Genomic DNA, 23,702 nt, shown 5'->3' with positions numbered 1-23,702 from the left:
GCACATATTTCTGATTTCCTACCCAGTGCTGAAGCTCAGATGAACTAAACTGTTTCATAGTCTGAATTTGCCTAGCAACTGGCAGTGGAAAATCAGACTGGAAGATCAATAGTAAAGGACATGAGAGAAAGAATATAAAGCTCAGTGATAAATAATAACAATACAAGTTTAGCCTCAGAATAAAACAGCTTTCTGGGTGCTGGAAGAACACTAATGCCCTTAATAGCTGTGTCACTTGGGGCAATTTTTTGTGTTTTATACCTCCGAGGTAGGGGACAACAATTCTGTGTCCCCAGCTTCATTTTGCACCACATCTCTAGGAACTTATTCCATATTTATGCAGATAACACCCAAACCTACTCTGTACTTCTCTGTATGTCTTCTTACCCAATGTATGTCACATTATCATCTAAACCCAATGATTTGAGTTCATTGTATATTGACAATCATCTTTTTTCACAGTCCTTTTTTCTTCTGTATGAGAATTTTTTTAATAAAAATGCAAGAATCATTGAGAAAATCCCGGGCAAATGCCCCTAACTTTTTACTTACCCCTCGGTGCAGATTCAGGGATTGGAGTTCACGGCAGCCATCTTCCGGGTCTTCGGTAATATGAGAATGAGACAGGCGCATGCGCAGTTGGAGCAATTTCCTGGTTCGCGACAACTGTGAATGCGCCGAAATTGACGGAAATTGCTGAAGTGCCAGAAGACACGAAGACCTAAGTAAAAAGTTCGGGGCATTTGCCTGGGGTAGCAGCTAGGCTGGGGGGGGATCTATGTGGGGTAGAGGGGTAGGTTTTTTTTAATAAGGGGTTTGTTTCTCCTTTAAGCATTCAGATCAACAACATGACTATAAAGATATGGGATCCGTAATACTGAAATCCATTATTCAGAAAGCTACCAAATACGGCAGTGCCTTTTGTATCACAGAAGCTGATGAGAAGCCACTACTATATCACTACTATAGTATACCTACTAGGGAAATCTGGAATCAGGCTGCTGATCTAACTAAACTACTAAGAATGGCTGGATATTGCAAGTCAACACATGAACAAACATGGACTTTTAGAAGCCAACTTATTTAGCCTTCCCTTACCCAGTCATCTGCAAATAACAGCCCAGTCACCTGCTCCCGGTGTCTAAAATTATAGTTACCCCTGCCAATAAAAAACACTGAAAACGCCCCTGATTTTTCCCAGAAAGCAGAAAGAGTTGGGCAAAGCTGGAAGCATGTTTGGGCAATCAGGGGCTATCTCTTAAGATGGATAAGAAGGGTCATTTATATTTCTTATGAATATTTTTTATGTATATGTAGCAAAATACTGATATTGTTCTAGCAGATGCTGAGGAACAGCCAGTACTGGGATTATCCCAACAGTTTTGAGCCAACAGGATTCCAGTCAGGATGGGTATGCGGAGGGGCAGTTGCAGCATTGCCTGATTTGGCCCAGTTTTCTTTCCATAGAATGTTAGGCGTTTTGTACTGTATTAAATAGGGAACTCATCTAATATTGCTGAAGTATCCACAAAACGACCAAAGCAACGAAAGGAGCCTAAGGTAAGTTCCACTGAACACCAATGTGTTTATTTTTTTATTAAACCCCTGGCCACCAATACGTTATTTTAATACTCTATAGTCCCCTGGCCACCAACGTTTTTTCTATAGTCCCCTGACCACCAATGTTTCTTTTTAACTTGTAAGGGGGGGGCATAGCCACCAATGTTTTAAAAAAAACTTTATGGGGGCCCTGGCACCAATGTTTTTTTAATTTATAGGGGGGGAGGCCTGGCCACCAATGTTTTTTCTAAACCTATAGGGGTGCCCTGACCACCAATGTTTTTGTTTTAAAAATGTATGTGGGACCCTGCACAAATGGCTTTTTTCAAGTTTTGTGTTGGGGCGGGTTTACCGTTTTTAGCACTGATGTCTGTGTGGCCTTTTTACTGTGTCTGGGGTGGGGCTTTGGGGGCAGGTCTGGGGTGGGCTGGGAGAAGATGGCAACCGTGAACTCCGATGCCCTGAATATGCAACGAGGGGTAAGTAACAGAGGGTTAGGGGCATTTACCCAAGGTAACACCTAGGCTGGGGGGGAGCAGGGAGGGGGGTCTATGTAGGGTTGGGGATTTTAATAAAAAAGGTTTGGTTCTCCTTTAAGGTGGCCATAGATGTTACAATTATGATCTTTCCTGGATAATTTGTTTCAACATACACGTGTAGACAGGGCCACCATCAGAAATCATACAACACCCCAGACCAGTAAGTAAAGAGTTAGGGGCATTTACCCAGGGTAACACCTAGGCTGGGGGTAAGCAGGGAGGGGGGTCTATGTAGGGTGGGGGGTAGGTGATCTTGACAATAAGGATTTGGTTCTCCTTTAAGGGGCAGATTTATCAAAATGTGAGCTTACAGTTTACCACAGAAAAACTCAACCACTTTCTATTCATTTATATGGGATGTTTAGAAGTGTATTAATCAGTGAGGGAAAGTTAGAGTTCACCACTTGATAAATACGCTTTGAATAATCCCATAGGAGAGCACAGAATACATACTAGAGACACATGTGGAGATTCGGCAAGATTAATCGCCCAATGATAAATCGCCTCTTCTTCAGGCGACTAATCTCCCCGAACTGCCTTCCTTCCTTTCCAAAGTTGCCCAAAGTTTCCTGGTCAGGCAAGTGTCATCCCGCCGGGGATTTAGATCCTAGCGATTCTAGGCGATTTGTGGTCATCGACTAATCTCCCTGAATCTCCACGTGTATTTCTGCCCTTAATTTGTAACAGTTTTAGATAGGGATGCACCAAATCGACTATTTTGGATTCGGCCGAAACCCCGAATCCTTCGTGAAAGATTCAGCCGAATACCGATATTAGGGGTGGGAGGGGAAAACATTTTTCACTTCCTTGTTTTGTGACAAAAAGTCACACGATTTACCTCCTTGTCACAAATTTGTATATGCAAATTAGGATTTGTATTCGGTTCGGACAGGCAGAAAGATTCGGCCGAATCGAATCCTGGATTCAGTGCATCCCTAGTTTTAGGTAAGATTAGAACTAAGACTCACAGCTTAAGGGCTAGGCCACACGGGAAGATTTCCGCGTCTAATCTCCCGGAATGGCTTGCTGGTATCTTGAGGCAATTTCGAGCGACTTTGAAAAACGTATCACCGCGTGTGAATTGCCGCAGGCGACTTTAGCGCTAGCGGGTGCGAGATACCAGGAAGCCATTCAGGGAGATTAGTCGCCTCAAAGACACGGCAATTAGTCACCAGGCGACCAATCTCCCTGAATCTTCCCGTGTGGCCCTAGCCTAAGGGGCAATAAAAACCACAGAATTATGTTCAAACTTTCATAACCTGCCAAATTTTGTAAAATGGACATGGTAATTAGGGGCGTGGTCAAAACGATTCGCCACGCTCCGTGCAACAAATCTTTTTGTCCCTCTTTCTGTTTCATTCATATTTACCTGACGGAAGGGCCTGTGTGCTCCAAAAACTTGCAGTTGTTACTTATTCAGTTAGCCATTAAAAGGAATCACCAAACTTTACATTTTCTGCAAAATGTTGGGAGGATTGCCATGTTGTACCACATGAGGTGATTGCCTTGGCTCTTATTGCTATGACTCCAATTATCTGGTGAATGTTTGTGTAATATTTCTTGTATGGAAATGTAGCATGTACTGTTCTGATATTGGGACCAGCTTGGGAACTTCTTTCGTTTGTGGAAGATACTTTAATAATATCAACGGTAATACTTTACTTTAGTAGTAAACATGGCAGATATAGATAAAATCCACCCCTCCCTGTAAAATAAAATTTGATTTGGACCCTGGTATCTGCTTATGCTGAGTCTATTAGCTTCTTTATAAATGATCGAATGTATATATATTAGAAATTTAGAAGAAGTAGATAAAGAAAAACCTGGTGCCCAAAGTAAAGATGGCGCAGGACGCCTTCGCATGTGAGTCACGTGCCACCCGGCATTTAATAACCATAGATAGAGCTGGACTAACAGCGCCACCTACAGACAGGAGGAAAGAGCGGCGCGTCTGGCTGAGGAGAGAAAGGGAAATGGCGGCCGGCGGCGGCTGTGCCTGATCTGAGGGAGAGAAAGACAACGAGTGCCGCTGCCCCGGGGCAGTCGATAGTAACAGGGGGTGACAGGGGAGCCGGCCTGGGAACATGGTGGGGACCCGGCGGAGCGCTCTGCTCAAAGGCTCGGACGGGAGGTTCATCTCATCTCGCACCCGCTCCAGCCAGAACCGGCCCACTGGGAAGCCGGCAAAGGTGAGAGGAAAGCCGGGGGAAGCTGGGATTGACACCAGACTTATTATACGTGTCTGTAGGTCCGGGGTGAACGGCTGTTGTTCTACTACAACTCCCAGCAGCCAGTGACATTCCAAGGCTGACAGAGAATGCTGGGAGTTGCAGTGCAACAGCAGGAGGAGCGCTGCGGGGATTGCTTCCGGGTTCTGCAGGCACGAATATCATTGACTTGTAAGTGTATGGCTGTCCTGTGGAATCCCTGCATCGAATCTATTTATCTCTGGGGGACTTTAACGCCTCTCTTATTCTCTCTCTCTCTCTCTCTCTGTTACTGGATTGCTCTGTCTATTACTGGATTGCTCTGTGTCTATTACTGGATTGCTCTCTCTCTCGCTCTGTGTGTGTCTCTCTCTATCTCTGTTACTGGATTGCTCAGTGGATTGTTACTGGATTGCTCTCTCTCTCTCTCACTCTTACTGGATTGCACTGTCTCTGTTACTGGATTGCTCTCTCTCTTACTGGATTGCGCTCTCTCTCTCTCTGTTACTGGAATGATCTGTGTCTCTGCTGTTGTTGTTCAACTACAACCCCCTGCAGGCTTTACAGGCTTCCTTATTGCTGGTAGGTGCCTGAGGTGCCTTAATGCAGTGCCTGCGCCCCTGTGCTACTGAATAGTGAGCCCACCCAGGGGAAAACTTCTTCCTAACCAGTGAGGAGTTTGTGTGCCCCTGGCTCTGGCAGTCCTTTATAGCAGGAGTCCTGTTGCACGGCTCTTTTCAAATGGGACAGCACCGTGGATGGAGGCCACACGACTTTGTGCCATTATGAAAAGCTTGTGATAGGTGCCTGGGTACAAGGGTGCCATGCAAGGGGTGTAAGGCAGAGATGTGGGTGGGGGTAAAAGGCAATGTTGGGAAACTGGGAAAACATAACTTTGTGCCCAGTGGAGTGAGTGGAGATTAGTAGGTGTCAGGCTTTACCCTATTGGCTTATTACCACACGTCTGGATCCCTGTCGTCCAATCAGATTCACTCTTAATATATGTGGGTCCCTGCATTTTCCTTGCTGTAAAGCGCGAGAGAGAGAGAGAAAAACAGGGATAGTTTCTTTGTACTGTGTCTGGAGACAGTGAGACTGGTGCGTGGGCTTTGTGAGAGCAGCTTGTGTGTAGTGATTGTGTGTAGTGATTGTGTGTAGTGATTGTGTGTAGTGAGGGCACAGTAGGTGTGAGCAGTGTGGGTGCAGTAGTTGGGTATTGTGTGATTGGGGGGGTGAATACAATCTGCCAGGGAAGAACAAAAGTTCTTGTTTGTGTCTGTCTGGGAAGGAGCCGCTACAGCGCCCTCACTGGTAACAGACGGTATCTCTCAGAGGCAGAGCTGCTGGATCTCATGTATTACAGGCTGGCTGTCTGTCTGTCTGTCCCAGGATTTCTCTAACTTGCTTGATATCAGCAGGAGCAGCGAGTGGGTAGGGAGGACAGATTTTTTGCGGCTTCCAGAAGCCAATCATCCATTTGCTTTTAACCCTTCAGTAGCGGAGTCTCTTTGATCTGCCGTTCTGCTTGTTGCCATGCAAATCAAAGATCAAAGAGCCAGCCGCAAATGTAGGATCTCTGGCACTACCCAACCATCAATTTAATGATCCCCACCCCAGAGCTACAAGGGATTAAAGGAAAAGTTTACAAACAGTGCAGTTACCATTAGTTTCCCTCTCCCATGTACATCCCTACTGATATATATTTTTAAAGGGGAACTATAGCAAAAATGAAAATTTAATATAAGCTTCAGCATACTGAAATAAGAAGTTTTCTAAATATAATCAAATAGAAATTCTGTACCATTTCTGAAATAATCAAGTTTATCTTCACTATTCCTCTCTCAGCATCTGTTTCTCTTCTTCATTCTGTCTTCATGCAGCAGTTGGGTGTCAGATATTCATTGACAGTTAGATCCAATATATCTTATAGGGGGGCTCCTTTTGCCTTTAAGGTTTATTTGCCCTTTATTATTCAGGTGGCACTAGAGAGATGTTGCTGCGCAAGAATATGCATAATGTATTATGCCAACGGAAGGTGAACTAGAATAACCCAGAGTCGTCTTTTATAATGTGACAATGCGCCCCCTATTGTCATGTATAAGGATTTCAGAAGTACCAGCAAGTTCTACAAATATAGAATGCCCCCCCCTTTATATGTTAATATATACCACATTTCTCACATATTGGGGATTAATTACCAATGTTTTGGTACAGGTAGGTAGACCCCTCAGTCCTTTAAATGCTGCTGTTATTGGCTCGCTCAGACGAGAGGCGCTGCAGTACATTAGGTTACCTGTCCCTCCAGCTGGGAAGGGGTTAAGTCCAGGCTGGACTAGCTGAGGATACAAGCACAGAGTTTTCAGTTGGATTGCATGTTAATCTAGGTTTTACTCACAGCATCCAAGTTCATCTGGGGGCAGCACATAACTCAGCCTCCAGTGTAAACAAAGGGCCAGCTGCTGAGCAGACTGGAGCACTGACCCCTAGTGGCCACTTGATCGAAGTGCAACACAGACTTGTGCAATTCTCACTTGGCGCCTTCATTATGTATTGTTCTGCTCTGCAACCCACGGCTCGCTCCGGCTCTTGCTGAACTGCAGCTTTTTATAACCACAACAGTTAGATGAGCGGCTTCTAGAAAGGGAATAGAGGTGCTGAATACAGCACTAACACAGGTGAAAGGTGATTGGACAACTACTGCCATTAAAGGACAAGGAAAGTTAAACTAAAGAAGTAACTAGATATGTTGTACATTATGTTTTGTGCTTCTGTACCAGACCCAGACAACCAAATCCCTTTAGCAGTAAAGATCTGTGTCTCCAAAGATGCCCCAGTAGCTCCCCATCTTTTCTGCTGATTCACTGCACATGCTCTGTGCTGCTGTCACTTACTGAGCTTAGGGACCCACTCACAATATACAGTACACATAGAATAGAAATGTCACAATATAAGGCTGATTAGTAATTAACACAGATAATTAGAAACCAGTGCAATTAGCATCAGAATTTAATAATCAGCAAACCTGTAGCATCAGCTTATATTACAGGGGAAGCTCATTTTCTGCTGGATAATTAGTGACGAGCCCTAAGCTTAGCTTCTCAACAGCCAATCAGAGCCCACTGAGCATGTGAGTGTCACAGACACTTTCCAAGATGGTGACCCCCTGTGACAAGTTTGAAGTCCTGGATCATTGCTGCTATTGACAAGCTGAAACTTTAGCCTCGTGCAATAAGTTCACTATATAAAATATGGCATTTTTAGCCCCATTCATTTTTATGGTTTAGTTCTCCTTTAAAGAAGATACATTTGTCACAGTGTGAAGACATTATGTTGAAGCAAAAAAAAAACGGTTGTGGATTCTGTGTTTCTCTATGATCAGTTGAATTAGATGTCAGATGTCCCTGCAGTTCATAGACAAGACTAAGTATGTTAAAGTGGTTGTTCACCTTTAAATCCACTTTTAGTATCATGGAGTGATATATTAGAGTATTATTCTGAGCCAATTTGTAACTGAATCCACTATTTTGGATTCGACCGAATCCCCGAATCCTTTGAAAGATTCGGCCGAATACCGAACCAAATCATAATTTGCATATGCAAATTAGGGGTGGGAAGGGGGAAACATTTTTACTTGTTTTGTGACAAAAAGTCATGCAATTTCCCTTCCCGTCCCTAATTTGCACATACAAATTAGGATTCGGTGCATCCCTAATTTGTATTTGATTTTCATTTTTTATTATTTCTCGTTTTTGCGTTATTTAGCTTTTTATTCAGCCGTTCTCCAGTTTATTTCGGTAATCTGGTTGCTAGGAAGCAAATTACCCTAGCAACCATGAATTTTATTTGAATAAGAGACTGGAATAGGAGAGACCCCCCATTTAAAAGCTGGAAATAGTCAGAAGGCGAGAGATAATTAAAGAAAACTATACCCAACTGAAAAGTGCTTAGACCATTCTTAACATACTAAAAGTTAACTGAATGGTGAACCACCCCTTTAAATTAACTTTTAGTGTGTTCTAAAATGGTCAATTCTAAGCAACTTTTCCTTCGCTTTTCATTATTTATTTGTAGTAGTTTTTTTTCATTATTTGCCACCTTCTGACTTTTTCCAGCTTTCAAATGGGAGGGTCACTGACCCTATTTAAAAAACAAATGCTCTGTAAGGCTACAAATGTATTGTTATTGCTACTTTTCTTACTCCTTTTTATATTCAGTCCTCTCCTATTCATATCCCAGTCTCTTATTCAAATCAATGCCTGGTTGCTAGCGTAATTTGGACCACAACAACCAGACTGCTGAAATTGCAAACTGGAGAGCTGCTGAATAAAAGACTAAATAACTAAAAAACCCACAAACAATGAAAACCAATTGCAAATTGTCTCAGAATATCACTCTCTACATCTTACTTAGATGGCTCACCCCTTTAAGTGAGTAAAGCTGTATGGTAGCTCACGCACGTAAAGAAATAGATATACAAATAAATAATGCTACCTGTGCAGATTAACCTGTGCCAATGTGTGTCAGTTAGCTCCACTGTTCAAATGACAATGATTGAGCAGGAGATGTTCCAACACACTCCTCAATAAGTAGACCGAGGGCTGCTATACATGACCATGTATACACGCTGCCCTTTATATCCATTAGGGAACTGTGGCTTTACACTACCTTCCATAGGGTGTCTGTTGTGTAATTCTTATATAAAGGTGTAAGCACTGTCCCTGTTTTTGTGCCTCGGGAGGTGGAAACCTGTCTGTCTGGTTCTGTACTCGGCTCCACCTTTCCCATGTGCGGTTATTTCTTCATCTCCATCTTGTGTATTGTTCTGTGCACAGTCGCTTATATAGCCTTTATATAGAGGCTTTCACAGCGGTTGCACATTTACAAGTACATAATAGCCAGAACACTACTTCCTGCTTTTCAGCTCTCTAACTCCGAGTTAGTCAGTGACTATAAGGGGGGCCACATGGGACATAACTGTTCAGTGAGTTTGCAATTAATCCTCAGCATTCAGCTCAGATTCAAAAGCAACAGTTATGACCCGTGTGGCTCCCCTCAAGTCACTGATTGGTTACTGTCTGGTAACCAATCAGTGGAAACCAAGAGAGCTGAAAAGCAGGAAGTAGTGTTCTGGCTATTATGTTACACATCCAGTCACTCCAGTCTTTATACATTACATTTTTGGCTAACTAACGATATTAGAAACACGTTTTATTTTGCACAGCCTATCTATTTACCCAGTTTTTATTTTTACACTGAACTGTTCCTTTAATCCCAGTGTTTCTGGGCTGCATGGAAGGGGCTGGGCATCCCTGCAGAGCTGGGATTGAAATTCTTTCTGCACTTGGATTTCATCCCGGGAGGTCACATAAAGTTTCCTTGTAACCCCACTCGCTGTGTGCGGAGCTTGCATTGCGCCTCTCCTGCTTTATTTGTGTTTAAAAAATGTAGGGACTTGTAAATCCCAAAATAGAATTTAGCCACATGGAAGAAAATGTAATTCAGTTTCCAGTACAGGTATGGGACCTGTTATCCAGAATGCTCGGGACCTGGGGTTTTCTGTATAATGGATCCTTGCGTAATTTGAATTTTTATACCTTAAGTCTACTAGAAAATCATGTAAACATTAAATAAACCCAATAGGCTGGTTTTGCCTCCAATAAGGATTAATTATATCTCAGTTGGGATCAAGTACAAGGTACTATTTTATTATTACACAGAAAAAGGTATGGGACTTTTTATCCAGAATGCTCGGAACTTCAGGTTTTCCGGATAAGGAATTTTTCTATAATTTGGATCTTCATACCTTAAGTCTACTAGAAAATCATGTAAACATTAAATAAACCCAATAGGCTGGTTTTGCTTCCAATAAGGATTAATTATATCTTAGTTGGGATCAAGTACAAGGTAGAGTCCTGCGCGGAACCAATTTGTTAGACCCGAATCCGACCTGGCGTAACCCCCAGACTTAACCCGATTGGACCCGCTACCCAACCACACCCACAAGTACCTTATCCGCATCCCGATCCACGACCCGCTGACCATCAAGAAACGGGAACTGCTGTTGTAAACCGGAAGTGACATAATTAGAAGTAGGTGTGATCAAAAAAAAGGAGTAAAACTCGCTATTGAGAAGACAAAGTAGTGATGACCATACATTTTGTAGCCTTACAGAGCATGTATTTTTAGATAGGGTCAGTGACCCCCATTTGAAAGAAGGAAAAAGTCAGCAGAAAAAGGGAGGCAAATGATAAAAAAACAAAAAAAACAAAAACAAAAAAAACTATTTAAAAATACATAATGACCAAATTGGAAAGCTTTTTAGAACTGGTCATTCTATAACATACTAAAATGTGTTCAAAGCTTACCTTTAAAGGAGAACTAAAACTTAACTAAAGAAGTAGCTAGAAATGTCGTGCATTATGTTTTGTGCTTCTGTACCAGCCCAAGGCAACCACAGCCCTTTAGCAGTAAAGATCTGTGTCTCCAAAGATGCCCCAGTAGCTCCCCATCTTCTTTTCTGCTGATTCACTGCACATGCTCTGTGCTGCTGTCACTTACTGAGCTTAGGGACCCACTCACAATATACAGTACACATAGAATAGAAATGTCCCAATATAAGGCTCATTAGTAATTAATACAGATAATTACTACATGGCAGCACAGAAACCAGTGCAATTAGCATCAGAATTTAATAATCAGCAAACCTGTAGCATCAGCTTATATTACAGCCAGGGAAGCTCATTTTCTGCTGGATAATTAGTGACGAGCCCTAAGCTTAGCTTCTCAACAGCCAATCAGAGCCCACTGAGCATGTGAGTGTCACAGACACTTTCCAAGATGGTGACCCCCTGTGACAAGTTTGAAGTCCTGGATCATTGCTGCTATTGACAAGCTGGAACTTGGTGCAATAAGTTCAGTATATAAAATGTAATTTTTAGCCACATTCATTTTTAGGGTTTAGTTTTACTTTAAATTCACTTTTAGTATGACTTAGAGAGTGATATTCTGATACCATTTGCAATTGGGTTTCATATTTTTTTTTTTTGTGGTTTTTGAGTTCTTTAGATTTTTATTCAGCCGCTCTCCAGTTTGCAATTTCAACAATCTGGTTGCTAGGGTCCAAATGATCCTAGCAACCATGAATTCTATAACACATTAAACGATAACTGTAAATGTCATATCTGTTGAAAAGCTGGATCTGCCCCCTGCTATAGTCTGCACTGCTGCTTCTGACTGGTGAACAATGTAGCAGAAGACAGCCGATTAAGAGTGAAGAAGCTTGCAAGGTATTGTGAGAAATGGAGTGGTTGGCTGGTAGGAGTTCTGACTTTTGCTGCATTGTGTCCAGAGTCAGAACTGGCTGAAAACTGCTTTTGATTGCAATTAATGTTGACAAATAATTTTAATAACTTTCAGAATGTTTCATGCATATTGATAAGTTGAATTATACTTTTCATTAGGCTGATGTCTGTTTCCCTTTCACTGATTAAGAATTGGCTTATTTATGGTTAGTTCAGCTCTGCTGACTAGTATATATAATATAAAATAATACCAGTTGTTCGTGTGCTGCATGTACATATGTGTTCTTGGCTTTCACTACGGGTTGTGCCGCTGCCAGTACGGATTTTGCCAAGACTGCAAATCTTGTCCTGGATCAGTGTAATGGTTGGAAGTGAGACTCTTTGCTTTCCTACGGCACTAGCATTGAATTGGCAGCGTCTTCTTAAAGGGGTTGTTCACCTTTGTAACAAATTGACAAATCTAACAGTTCACATGAATAGAACAAACTTTTCCATAGAAATAGTTAACAGAAAAAGTACAGTTCAAGAGATATTCACCTCAGAAGTGTCCCTGTACTAATCCTTCAGTTCCACACAGACCCTGTGCTGGGAGGGGGTCACTGACCCCCAAAAACACTACAGTGTTCACTTCCTCTTCCTTATATGACATCACACATTGTACTGGCAGCTAACTTAACTCCTATTGGCTATGTCTGCTGTCAATCTGCCACTGCTTCCTGTGCTGGCTGTGCTGGGGAATTTGAGCAGCATTCAGGTACTGAAGAGAAACTGTTACAAGTTTGTGAGAGGGAGGGGGAGTGTGGGCTGTGTGCTGCAGAGACTTCAACAGATGGGGGGATCAAGGTGCTTGGGACCTGTAGTTTTCTGGATAATGGATCTTTCCATAATTTGGATCTTCATACCTTAAGTCTACTAGAAAATCATATAAACATTAAATAAACCCAATAGGCTGGTTTTGCTTCCAATAAGGATTAATTATATCTTAGTTGGGATCAAGTACAAGGTACAGGTATGGCATCTGTTATACAGAATGCTTGCGACCTGGGGTCTTCCGGATAGCAGATCTTTCTGTAATTTGGATCTTAGTACTAGAAAATGGTGTAAACACTAAATAAAGCCAATAGGCTGGTTTTGCCTCCAATAAGGATTAATTATATCTTAGTTGGGATCACGTACAAGCTACTGTTTTATTATTACACAGGAAAAAGAAATCATTTTTAAAAATTTGAATTATTGGATTATAATGGCTACTATGGGAGATGACACTTGTACTTTCCAGAAATATATAATTTTTTTTGGGGGGGGGGGTCCATGTATTATTTTGTGTATTTACCTCATAAAAAAGGTAAAATATTTTTCTGGTATAGATATATCATGAAAAATATAACTTTTTCATTTTTTGGTATTTAGAGCTCTAAATCTTGTTCCAGAAGTGGAACACTTAAACACTTAAAAAAGGTATAGTTTTCCTAGGTAAATTACCGCACCCCCCAGCGCACAAAATGTTCAAAATATGTACCTGCCCTCATCACTGCTCTGCCTGTCACTTAGGGCTGCCACCTCACCCTTTTAAAACCAAACACATATGAAATCCACAGCCTGCATGGCTAATTATCAACTCATTCAGATGCATGATACATGGCTGCACAGAAATCAGTTCAGTCTGCAGCATCTAAATGAGTTGATAATTAGCCATGCAGCCTGTGGATTTCATATGTGTTTGGTTTTAAAAGGGTGAGGTGGCAGCCCTACTGTCCCTGCTAGATGTGTAAGTTACATACGTTTCTAAGCAAGTCAGTGCTGGTTTTGTTGCAATTTTGTAAATAACTGACATTATGCTTAATGCCAAAGGTTGCCAAACAATGTTGCTCCTTCCTTTTCTGCAGTATTTGTCTGCATGGCTGTGTGATTGTTTGTTACAAGGCAGGTTTGTTTATATGCTGCATCTGTTAACCTCTGCCATTACAATTGAGTAATCAACCAATGACCATTCAAATGATGTGACCGGTTACAGTTCACAAGCACCCAATAAATTACTAGGAGGAGGGCAGTATCAACATCCAATAGGAAACAAGTAAGGGCAAAGCATGGGCATGATGATGTCATCATATAGGAAGTTCTTGGTGTGTCATGTTCAAAATAGGCCACTCCCATCACTTCAGAAAACTGGTCAGAGAGACAGGAGAAGGACTGAGTTAATAGGTATAGAAATTAGCTTTTACATTGGCATTTTTACTTTTTGTTATGGAAAATGGTCTTTCTAACACATTGAGAGCATTGTTAGTGGTTTCATAAGATTTGTACATTGAAGGTGAACAACCCCTTTAACTGTTCCTGCTCTTGCCGGTATATGGTATTTAAAGGGCAAGTCTTACCCATGTGTTTAAAAGTTTTTAGTTAAATGATTTTGGCAAGCAGTTTTGGGTTCCTTAAGAGTTAATTTCACTTCCAGTCATTCTATTTTGGATTCTTTTGTATGAGTATATTTTGCCAGTTGTATTCCCTATGCAAGTACAAATAGTTTTAAAGGCAAACTCCACCCACCTAAGCAACTTCCTAGTATACATTTTTAAAGGGAGTGCTCACCTTTAAATTAACTTTTCGTGTAATGTAGAGAGTCCCATTCTGAGACAATTTGCAATTTGTTTTCATTTTTTATTTTTGTGGTTTTTATCTTTTTATTCAGCAGCAATTTCAACAATCTGGTTGCTAGGGTCCAAGTTACCCTAGCAGCCGTGCACTGATTTGAATAAGAGACTGAAATATGAATAGGAGAGTCCTGAATAGAAAGATGAGTAATAAAAAGCAATAACTAAACATTTGTAGCCTTACAGAGGATTTGTTTTTAGATGGGGTCAGTGACCCTCATTTGAAAGCTGGATAGAGTCATACGTAAAAGGCAAATAATTCAAAAACTGTAAAAAAAAATGAAGACTAAACGAAATATTGCTTAGAATTGGCCTTCTGTAACATACAACAAATTAACTAAGGTGAAACACCCCTTTAAATATTTTCAATGGTTTTTGGAGATGTAATTAGTATTGAAAGAAGTGCTATTGATATACCAGTAGTCAGTTCTCCATCAGGTTTGTGAATCATTTGCCGTGTGCTCCATTGTTACAAGGGTCAGAACCAGCAGTGCATAGAATATAAACTGCCAGATGCCACTTTAGGAAGCAGTTTACAGTCTGTAACAAAGGAATACAGGTATGGGATCTGTTATCCGGAAACCCGTTATCCAGATAATTCCAATTTACGGGAAGGCCGTCTCCCATAGACTCATTTTATCCAAATATTTTAAAATGATTTCCTTTTTCTGTGTAATAATAAAACATTAGCTTGTACTTGATCCCAACTAAATTTATAATTAATCCTTATTGGAAGCAAAACCAGCCTATTGGGTTTATTTAATGTTTAAAGGGCATGTAAAGGCAAAAAAATAAAATCCCATTTTTACTTTCTTTAATGAAAAAAAACCTATCTCCAAAATGTCTACCGTTTTTATAAGAAACCTGACTGTATGCAGTGAAATTCTCCCTTCATTTACTGCTGTGGAATTGTCAGACGGTCCCTAACTGCTCTGCAGGGAAACAATCATACTTATGAACAGCAGGGGGAATCCCCGCCTTCCCAGCCATGCAGAACTCAAGCAGCTTTGTTTGTTTCCCTGTAGAGCAGTCGGCGACTGTGTAGAGATTTGTATTGGATTTTATTTTTGCTTTTACATCCCCTTTACTGTTTCCAACTCCAGCTGCAGGGACAAAGATCATGGAGCCAGATTTAAACAGATAAACTGGGATTCTATTTGGAGGATTATTTTGCTGCAGCCACTGGTTCTACAGAGTTAGAGAAAGTTTGTATTAAACAATACAAAAACTATAAAATCCACATTAGATTACATGACAACACAGGACCCAGTGCAGTCTGTATATTCTGATTATTAATCAGTCTTGCTGTATCGGCTTCTGGCAGATATTATTTGACTTGTGCTGTTTTGATAATTCATGACTATCCCTGAGCAGCCCAGACCACACTGAGCATGTGCACAGTCTTGGTCTTGCAAAGATGTTTAACAAAGTTACAAGATGGTGACCCCCTGTGGCCAAGTTTGAAAACATAAATCATTTGTTTGATTCGGCTTGTGGTGCAGTAAGTTTGCAAGTCATGTTAAGTATACAAAATACAGCATTTCTAGTCGTATTCTAATTTAGACTTTACTTCCCCTTTAAATAATTTTCTAATAGGCGTAAGGTATGAAGATTCAAACAACGGAATGATCCCTTATCCGGAAAACCCCAGGTCCCGAGCATTCTGGATAACCGGTCCCATACCTGTATATAGTGGATCACTTGACGCTTTCTTTCATTAAGCAAAAATAGCTTTTTTTGTGGCGGGGGGGGATTACAATTAAACATTCTAATGGAAAATATTGCCCCTAAACTTTTTTTTCCATTAGTGATCATTCAAGTGGTTAACTCTGTTTATCTGGCAGGTGACTTTGTATGCAGTTACATAACATGTGATACTTCCCTTTTATAAAAGTATATGTACAAATGTGTAGCTGTACAGTAACAAGCTGGTGTAATATTGCGAGTAAGGAGGAATTTAACCCCATCTCACTCCTACAATCTGTTTCTACTCTCTACATGAGTCATGTGAGCCTGGATCAGCTTCTTTAGCGGAACTGGAACTTCTCCCATGTCTCTGCAAAGACCCCGAGTTCATGTGAGGACACCCCTACAGTCACATGTATTGCTCCATGTATGACTCCCACCAGTTTATTATGCCAAGTCCGCTATTAGCAGTTTATCTTATATTATGAGGATGATAATGATGCTGAGCCATAGGTTTTCAGTACCGATGTCACAATGGAGACTATAAATTTCTGTTTATGTTCTCGAGCTCGTCTGTAAGTGGTTTTAGACTATTAAAGGGAAACTATCATTCATGAAAATGAATATAAGCTTCGGCAAAACTACACAGCAGCTTGTTTATATAAACTATAGTAGTACTTATCTGTTGTCTACTGTGTATCCTGTGCTTGAATGGCTGCCCCCTTGGCTACACAGCAGCTTGTTTATATAAACTATAGTAGTACTTATCTGTTATCTACTGTGTATCCTGTGCTTGAATGGCTGCCCCCATGGCTACACAGCAGTTTGTTTATATAAACTATAGTAGTACTTATCTGTTATCTACTGTGTATCCTGTGCTTGAATGGCTGTCCCCATGGCTACACAGAAGCTTGTTTATATAAACTATAGTAGTACTTATCTGTTATCTACTGTGTATCCTGTGCTTGAATGGCTGCCCCCATGGCTACACAGCAGCTTGTTTATATAAACTATAGTAGTACTTATCTGTTGTCTACTGTGTATCCTGTGCTTGAATGGCTGCCCCCTTGGCTACACAGCAGCTTGTTTATATAAACTAAAGTAGTACTTATCTGTTATCTACTGTGTATCCTGTGCTTGAATGGCTGTCCCCATGGCTACACAGAAGCTTGTTTATATAAACTATAGTAGTACTTATCTGTTATCTACTGTGTATCCTGTGCTTGAATGGCTGCCCCCATGGCTACACAGCAGCTTGTTTATATAAACTATAGTAGTACTTATCTGTTATCTACTGTGTATCCTGTGCTTGAATGGCTGCCCCCATGGCTACACAGCAACTTGTTTATATAAACTATAGTAGTACTTATCTGTTATCTACTGTGTATCCTGTGCTTGAATGGCTGTCCCCATGGCTACACAGCAACTTGTTTATATAAACTATAGTAGTACTTATCTGTTATCTACTGTGTATCCTGTGCTTGACTGGCTGCCCCCATGGCTACACAGCAGCTTGTTTATATAAACTATAGTAGTACTTATCTGTTATCTACTGTGTATCCTGTGCTTGAATGGCTGCCCCCATGGCTACACAGCAACTTGTTTATATAAACTATAGTAGTACTTATCTGTTATCTACTGTGTATCCTGTGCTTGAATGGCTGTCCCCATGGCTACACAGCAACTTGTTTATATAAACTATAGTAGTACTTATCTGTTATCTACTGTGTATCCTGTGCTTGACTGGCTGCCCCCATGGCTACACAGCAGCTTGTTTATATAAACTATAGTAGTACTTATCTGTTATCTACTGTGTATCCTGTGCTTGAATGGCTGCCCCCATGGCTACACAGCATCTTGTTTATATAAACTATAGAAGTACTTATCTGTTATCTACTGTGTATCCTGAGCTTGAATGGCTGCCCCCATGGCTACACAACAGCTTGTTCATATAAACTATAGTAGTCTTTCTGAAATGAACACACCAGTTTTACCAGTGCAGCATGACCGTACATTCTATTTTCATTACTATAATACACTTTACATTTTGGTGTTACTGTTCCTTTAAATGTGACTGCCTGAGTTCTCCCTTAAAGAAAACCAAATACTGAGGGTTAAATGCGTCTCGTGGGGTCTCTGCACACCAACTGGATAAAAACCAGACTCTTGCTGTCCGTTTTTGTTGCTTGAGAGATGTAAAACAGAATCCGATTTCACAAGCTGGCAGCACAGGAGGTGGCAGTTGAGTTCAGAGGTCAAAAATAACTTCAAGGGCCACTTGGCTGACCCAAATAATGCTGGCTACATTATATGTACATACGTTTCCTTCTAAGAAGTGCTGCAGCAGCAAAACAATGGGAAGAGTCAGTATATACCTTTTGTATGTTCCTATTAACCATATAAATGATACTCCTTCCAAAAATGCGTTTTGCCTTTTCACAAAAAAAAAGTCACCCCCTTTCCCAGCACCTATAATCAAATAATGAACTCCGCTTAAATAAACTCTACTTGTCCCCTCATTGTGCCTGGTTATAAGGTATAAAAATAAAGAGGAGTTCATTATAATGAGGATTTAGGATCGAGGGCAGAATGAAAGTGCTTTCAATTGCATTTTACTGCTCTGTTTAGTGAAACCAAAAACCCCAAAACGTAAGCTAAACTTGTGATTGATCAAATGCATGTCCAACTCCAGCTTTAAGGGTCAGGGCACATGCTCAGATTCGGGGACATTAGTGGCCCGGTGACAAATCCCCCTCCTCTTCGGGGTCGACTGATCTCCCTGGATCTGCCTGTGTGCCCTGACCCTAAAGGGATGGTACAACTTTAAAGTGGACCTGTCACCCACACATAAATCTGTATAATAAAAGTCGTTTGCAAATGAAACATGGAACACAAATTGTTTGTTTCATTAAAGCATCTATATGTTATAAAGGCTGTAGGATATGGGTGTCAAAAGGGCCCAATATTGTGTGTATTTTATAGGGATGCACCGAATCCAGGATTCGGCCTTTTTCAGCAGGATTAGAATTCGGCCGAATCCTTCTGCCTGGCAGAACCAAATCTGAACCCTAATTTGCATATGCAAATTAGGGGCAGGGAGGAAATCGCGTGACCTTTTGTCAGAAAACAAGGAAGTAAAAAATGTTTCCCCTTCCCACCCCTAATTTACATTTTCAAATTAGGGTTCGGTTAGGTATTCGGCCGAATCTTTCACAAAGGATTTGGTGGTTCGGCCGAATCCTTCTGCCCGGCAGAACTAAATCCGAACCCTAATTTGCATATGCAAATTAGGGGAGGGAAATCAGGTGACCTTTTGTCAGAAAACAAGGAAGTAAAAAAATGTTTCCCCTTCCCACCCCTAATTTGCATTTGCAAATTAGGGTTCGGATTCGGTTCGGTATGCGGCCAAATCTTTCACAAAGGATTCGGGGGTTCGGCCGAATCCAAAATAGTGGATTCGGTGCATCCCTAGTATTTTACCAGCATAAAGGTGGCCATACATAGGTCGATAAAAGCTGCAGACAGACAGAGTCGGCAGCTTATTGGCCCGTGTATGGGGCCCCCCGACGGGCTTCCCCGATCGAGATCTGGCCAAAAGTCAGCCAGATTTCGATCGGATGGGACTAAAAATCCGGTCGGATCATGGCGCATCTGTTCGTCGATGCGGTCCCGCGATCCGACCGCCCGTTCCCATTCGTTAGGATCTGAACGTTGGGCCCGATTTTGCCCACCTTGGTGGGCATATCGGAGAGAGATCCACTCGTTTGGTGATAGCGGATCTCTCCATGTATGGCCACCTTTAGGCTGGTGAAGTATAAACTCCAGGGAAACGTCTGTGTGGCTGCAACAAGTAATGCTGTTTAATTCTATTCTGGCTTGGGAAAAGCTGGCTAGTGGGTCCCTGGAGTGAATGGAAGAGAGCAGGGTGGGCTTCCATTCCTTGCTTCATGTAAGGTTTTTCAGCTGCCAAACTAGAGGCAACAAATTCATTAGCTACAGGTTTGATGTAGTTGAAAGGAGGTGTGGAGCAACACCTCAGAGCTTCTTCCCCTGGAGATCTCCTGGAGATGGAGGAGGGTGAGGGGGCCATGTGAGGACCTTCTTGAGTTAAGGAAGGTGCCTGTGTGTAGCTGGGAAGGAGAGTGATTCCCTGCTGACTTGAGTTCGAGAGAGAGTTCTGAAGGACTGGAGAGGAAAAGAGAAACCCCTCCAAGGAGACAAGTGTGTCTCGAGTGTGGCCCAGAGAGGATTCTGGGATTTGCGGTCCACCAAAAGCCAGTGAGGGCTAAGGAAACTGAGTTACAGTTAACACCAGTGAACGTGTGAATTGGGACTGTTAATACTTATGTGAAGCCAGTGGACTGAAGATTTGTTTGTGCCAAATAAAAGTCAGCAAAGCTGCATTTAAGCTTAAAGTCTCCATTCTCTGTGCTGAAAACTGTGCGCCTTAGGTTTTATTACCTGAAACTCACAAGGCCTTTAAATATCTAAGCTGTCAATCAAATATTACCTGCCCCGCCTCTGACTGCCCCAGGCATAATTACTTTCACTTTCCATTCAGCAATTCCTACATGTCTCTGCTCTGCCCAAATCCCCCCTCTCTCCTCACACTCTATAATTGGTTAGGGCAATGTGTATGTCCATTAGGTCCCCCATTCGAGGATTTTGGAGTGTCCACAAAATGGCTCCTGCGTGCTTGCTGTGATTGTGAAACGCCAAGACTGAAGGAAACAAAGTTTGAATAATAAATGTAGTGTAAATAAGTTTTATCTTGCTCAACTAACATGAGAAAAAAATTAAGGGGCAGATTTATCAAGGGTTTTCGATCTAATTAGAATCGTACGAATTGAAGTAATAGCGTATTCGAACCCTACGATTCGACTTTTTTTTTCCAAAAAAAACCCTTTGATTTTTCAAAGTCCACCAATTGACTCCAAGTAGGTTCAGCAGGTTTTACATGGCGAATGGTCGAAGTCAAATTTTTTAAGAGACAGTAAATGTTAAATTTCAAAATTCCAATTTTTGCATTTTTTTTCCCTAGTTGAAGTACACACAAGTTAGCTCGAATTTACACTTCCTTAAAACTGCCCCTAATTGAACTTTTAGAATGTTATAGAATGGGCAATTCTAAGAAACTTTTCAATTGGTCGTAGTTATTTTAGTATAGTTTTTTTTTTTTTTAAGTTAACTTAGTATGTTATAGAATTGCTAATTTTAAGCAACTTTTTCAATGGCCTTCATGGTTTTTTTTTTGGTTTTTTTTAATAGTTTTTTATTTTTTCCTTCTTCCTTTTTCCAGCTTTCTAAAAACAAACGCTCTGTAAAGCTACAAATGTATTGTTATTGCTACTTTTTATCACTCCTCTTTCTACTCAGGCCTCTCCTATTCATATTCCAGTCTCTTATTCCAATCAATGCATGGTTGCTAGGGGGATTTTGTCCCTAGTAACCCGATTGTTGAAATTGCAAACTGGAGAGCTGCTGAATAAAAAGCTAAATAAACCAAAAACCCGCAAATAATAAAAAATGAAAACCAATTGCAAATTGTCTCAGAATATCACTCTTCATCATACTAAAAGTTAATTTAAAGGTGAACAACCCCTTTAAACCTGTTAATCAAAGAAATGCAAATATTCCCCAACATGGATGGTCTGCTCCAATTTCCTGTTATGTTGTATTCTCTCCTTGGTGTGTCTCCAGTTCTTTATTACTATTGTAGACAGAGCATTCCCACATACGGAGGTGGAAATATGTGCCTAGATTGGTCAATGTGTGGAACAGGATCCAGTCCAATATAATTTTTTTTTTTTTTAACAGAAGGATGCCTGCAGTGACGGTAGCCTGAGCGACAGCCATTTGTCCCCTCCTGCCAAACGCCCCTGTAAACATGCTGCCGAACCTGTGTGTAAAGAAAGCCCCCAAACTCGTACGGCCAAACAGAGGGAGGGCTGGAGTATTGCAACCAGGAGATCAAGGTAATAATGATGTGTATGTTAGCAGAGAGCTGATCTGAACTGCAGGTGCAGCTTCTCTGTAAATGAGGACACACACACATCAACTTCTGTGTTAACAGTAACTTGGTTGCTTCATAGAACCTGTGTGCAACAGGAAGTTTCATAGATGAGCATAAACAGGAAGAGGAAGAAGAAAATCAAACGGGGTTACAGGTCAAACATGACATCACATTGCTAAGCAACAATAGACCCTCCCTGCATTAACTAACATTCACTGCAGTGATCCCCATAGGGTTGCCACCCGGCTGGTGTTTTACCGGCCTAGCCGGGGGCAGGTATTACAAATTTACCGGCAATGTAGCTGCTAGTAAATTTGTAATACCCTTCAAAAAGAGCCCTGAGCCTGCCCCTAATCCCCTGTAATTTACCTTTTCTCCTCAGTCTATGGTTCTCCGCGATGTGGCCCGCCCCTTTTGACGTCACGGCCCGCCCCTTTTGTTCCACCCCTTCACGAGCCAGTAAAAAACATAAGAAAAGGTGGCAACCCTAGATCCCCAACCAATAGCTCGTAAGCAACATGTTGCTCCCCAACCCCTTGCATGTTACTCCCAGTGGCCTCAAATCAGGTGCTTATTTTCGAGTTCCTGGTTTATAGGCAATTTTTGGTGCATAAAACCAGGTGTACTGCCAAACAGAGTCTCCTGTAGGCTGCCAGTCCATATAGGGGCTACCAACAGCCAATCACAGCCCTTATTTGGCATCACCCAGGAATATTTTTCATGTTTGTGTTGCTCCCCAACTCTTTTTACATCTGAATGCAAAAGGTTGGGGACCCCTGATCCACTGGAACAATCTCTCTGTTGTTTCCCAACACTGTATTCAAATGGAACAAAATGTTGCATTTCAACTTCCTGTACAGGTATGGGACCTGTTATCCAGAATGCTCGGGACCTGGTGTTTTTCTGGATAACAGATCTTTCCGTAATTTGAAACTTCATAGCTCAAGTCTACTAGAAAATCATGTAAATATTAATTAAACCCAATAGGCTGGTTTTGCTTCCAATAAGGATTAATTGGAATCAAGTACAAGCTACTGTTTTATTATTGCAGAGAAAATGAAAATCATTTTTGAGTATTTGAATTATTTGGATAAAATAGATTCTATGGGAGACGGCCTTTCCGTAATTTGGAGCTTTCTGGATAACTGGCCCTTCCGGGACCCGCAGCTTTCGTGTTAGCTCCTGTACAAAATCTACGGCGACTTAGCACTGCGACTTCTGCCCTCTAAAGTTTATAGACTTGCGCCACCCCACCCCTTTCATGACATCACTGCGGGGGGCGGGCACAGGTCTAGAAATAAAGGTGGATTGGCGGGTTGGGAGGATGTGGGTTGAATTTCTCACGCCGTTACTGTAGAGCAGTGATCCTCTCAGTGATCCCCATCCAGTAGCTCGTGAGCAACATGTTGCTCCCCAACCCCTTGGATGTTGCTCTCAGTGGCCTCAAAGCAGGAGATTATTTTTGAATTCCAGGCTTGGAGGCAAGTTTTGGTTGTTTAAAAATCAGGTGCACTGCCAAACAGAGTCTTAATGCAGGTTGACAATCCACATAGGGGCTACCAAATGGCCAATCACAGCCCTTATTTGGCACCCCAAGAACATTTTTTATGCTAGTGTTGCTCCCCAACTCCTTTTACTTCTGAATGTTGCTCACTTGTTCAAAAGGTTGGGGATCCCTGCTGTAGAGGGACATTCTCTGGTCATAACTAGTCCAAACTGACAAATGTATGAAACCATCTTTTTATTCC

At 41.5% G+C, this 23,702-nt stretch overlaps 1 protein-coding gene across 4 annotated transcripts in view; it reads left to right on the top strand.

Moving 5' to 3' along the window:
• Positions 1-4,008: 4,008 nt before the first annotated feature.
• Positions 4,009-23,702, top strand: part of atad2b.L (ATPase family, AAA domain containing 2B L homeolog) — a 120,030-nt gene continuing 100,336 nt past the window's right edge. For 3 of the 4 annotated variants that reach the window (XM_018261584.2, XM_018261583.2, XM_018261582.2), the window contains exons 1-2: positions 4,009-4,288; positions 21,759-21,916. In XM_018261584.2, coding sequence (XP_018117073.1) covers positions 4,184-4,288; positions 21,759-21,916 — 263 coding nt within the window. In that variant the 5' untranslated portion in view covers positions 4,009-4,183. 4 annotated transcript variants of the gene reach the window in all.

The sequence above is a fragment of the Xenopus laevis genome, chromosome 5L (genome assembly GCF_017654675.1).
Source record: "Xenopus laevis strain J_2021 chromosome 5L, Xenopus_laevis_v10.1, whole genome shotgun sequence".
NCBI classification, from domain to species: Eukaryota; Metazoa; Chordata; class Amphibia; order Anura; family Pipidae; genus Xenopus; species Xenopus laevis.
Note: the sequence above shows the minus strand (reverse complement) of the source record. Positions and strands in the feature narration are given on the sequence as shown.